This window comes from Benincasa hispida, unplaced genomic scaffold (genome assembly GCF_027475165.1).
Source record: "Benincasa hispida cultivar pf3 unplaced genomic scaffold, pf3_genome.v1.1 HicScf677, whole genome shotgun sequence".
NCBI classification, from domain to species: domain Eukaryota; kingdom Viridiplantae; phylum Streptophyta; class Magnoliopsida; order Cucurbitales; family Cucurbitaceae; genus Benincasa; species Benincasa hispida.
The window spans coordinates 32264-34727 of record NW_028326797.1 but is presented as its reverse complement, the minus strand read 5'-3'; the positions used below and the strand labels follow the sequence as shown (position 1 = coordinate 34727).

At 31.8% G+C, this 2464-nt stretch overlaps 1 protein-coding gene across 1 annotated transcript; it reads left to right on the top strand.

Annotated features, from left to right (window-relative positions):
• Nucleotides 1-311: 311 nt before the first annotated feature.
• Nucleotides 312-1683, top strand: LOC150030027 (transcription factor MYB10-like). Its single transcript, XM_090310144.1, has 3 exons — nt 312-566; nt 693-822; nt 905-1683. The coding sequence occupies exons 1-3, from the start codon at nt 434-436 to the stop codon at nt 1359-1361; spliced, it is 720 nt and encodes a 239-aa protein (XP_090166270.1). The 5' UTR covers nt 312-433; the 3' UTR covers nt 1362-1683.
• Nucleotides 1684-2464: the final 781 nt, after the last annotated feature.

The following is a 2464-nucleotide window of genomic DNA, read 5'->3' as shown; positions in this document are numbered from 1 at the left end:
TATTGAGAGTGACATAAAGGAAGAGTAAGGATTTAGAATAATGTTAGATGAATGTGTTTTGTAATAATGCAACAATAATATGAGCTCTCATTTGTTACGTTTTACACATTTTTAAAAGTTACTTCAGCCTTTATTAGCCCTTCTTTTTAATTTGTGTTCATACCCATATTTCCTCCATTGACATCGCTGAAATGACGTTATCAATTTTGTAAGCGTCTGCTTTGAAGTCATCCCTTCATGGGCCCCTACTTCACGCGCAATATGTCTCAATTCAAATTCCTCAAATTATTTATTTCAATACCTATAAGTTTCTGCGGATTCTATTACCATATTTTTTAAATATTCAAATATATTCTTTACAAATTCTAATGAGAGATATATGAGTTTATAATTATTCCTCCACTTCATACTCTCTCTTGTAAAAGACATAAAAATGGTACGAGCTCCTGTTGTTGATAAGGATGGTGTCAAGAGAGGAGCTTGGAGTTTAGAGGAAGATGGAAAGCTCAGAGCTTACGTTGAGAAATACGGCCCTTGTAAATGGCGGGAGGTTCCCAGGCTTGCAGGTACTTAAACTACCTGCATTCATTCACAGTGTTTGTTTGAAATGACTTGAAAAAGTCATTTCATACACATCTTTAATTTAAATTCTTTCTCGATCTTCTCTGAGGTTTGGTTTTTGACATTTGTAGGGTTGATGAGATGTGGGAAGAGTTGTAGATTGAGATGGTTGAATTATCTTCGCCCGGGTCTTAAGCGAGGGAACTACACAAATGAAGAGAATGATTTAATCTACAAATTGCATCAAAAGCATGGAAATAGGTATGGGAATAAAGTAATATATTATATTATATTATTATGAAAATTAAAAAGGGTAAGTGTATTAATTTGTTTAATCGTGAAGATGGTCAAGGATAGCTGCAAAACTACCCGGAAGAACAGACAATGAGGTAAAGAATCACTGGAATGCTCACTTAAAGAAACAAGTGGAGTCAAAAGCAGAATCATCATCATCAAAACATGAGGGAAAACAAAAGGAATTAAGGTCCCATGTTTATGAAGCAAAAACAGAGGACTTTACGGAGTATTGTTCCACAACATTTGGGATTGTGGAGAGCTCATGTTTGTCCCAACAAACATCTTCATGTGATGACAATTTTGGGACAGAACTAATTTGGGAAGTGGAAGATTATAATATTAATCAGCTGCAGATTGGGTACTACGAAGATTTCTGGACAGAACCATGCGTTTGGGATCACAGTCAAACAAATGTATTCTCAGAAGATTACGGAATTGGAATCTTTTCTCCTCAACAATATGAGACAACCTACGACCATAATTATTGTGATTTGTTCGGCTAGCTTCTTACCATAATTTCATTCCGCTGTTTCTTCCTACTTTACTGGCGTTATCTATGATCATGCATTTCGAAATTGTACATTATTTTCTGTTGTTGTCCATTCCGCCAAAAGTTTTCAAGCATGTTTAGTTAGGTAAAACAGAAAAGCCCAAAATGCTATGGGACACCGTAGTGCATAAATTCCAATTTGGGAAGTTTATTGTCAAAGTGAACAGTTTAACGAAAATTGTATTGTAGTCCTTTGTAAGTTCCAATTGTAATGTCTCTACTTGTTATATACCCAAAAAAAGTCAATAAATTGTTGTACAGTTATACTTAGATAACATTTGATAATCATTATTTGGTTTTTGGTTTTTGAATTTATAAAATTAAGTCTAAAAATTACTTCGTCTTTACGTTTTCTATTACTTTCAAAATTCAAACCAAAATTTTAAAATTAAAAAAGTAATTTTTAAGCATTTATTTTGGTTTTATAGAATTTGGCTAACAATTTAAATATTTACCCAGAAAATATTTAAATTACGATTAAAAAATTGTGAAAAAATAAATATACTTTAAAAAAATAAAGAATTAAATGCTCTATGAAATAAGGTCTTACCCTTTTAAATATTTAATACTCGGTTAACCTAGAAAATTCATTGAATGGAGTTCTTAAATTAGAGAATATATTTGGTGAGACCGCCACATTGTAGGTGGCAATTTCTATCTTTTGGTTATTAGAAAAAATTACCTTATTTTATATCTAGTAGTTATTGGAAGTATGCAAATTTTTTAATCAACATCCATCCTCATATGGTGGTATCTTAGTGTAATTTGTCATTTGGTTCTCTTATTAGGGACGTGACCAAAGTCTTGTTTTAGTTAGATTTTAAGACAACAAAACGAGCACATATCTCTATAACGGTATGATATTATCCACTTTATCTATAAGTCCTTCCAATTTTGTTTATGGTATCACTCAAAATATCTTGTATACTAATGAAGATATTGTCTCATTAATGTGCCTACAGTTTTCTCCATTTGATAACTAAGGTAAATCTTTGATCGCATTTCAATACATTTGTTAGTAACTTTTGAATGCAACATGAATGTGTATCTCTTTAA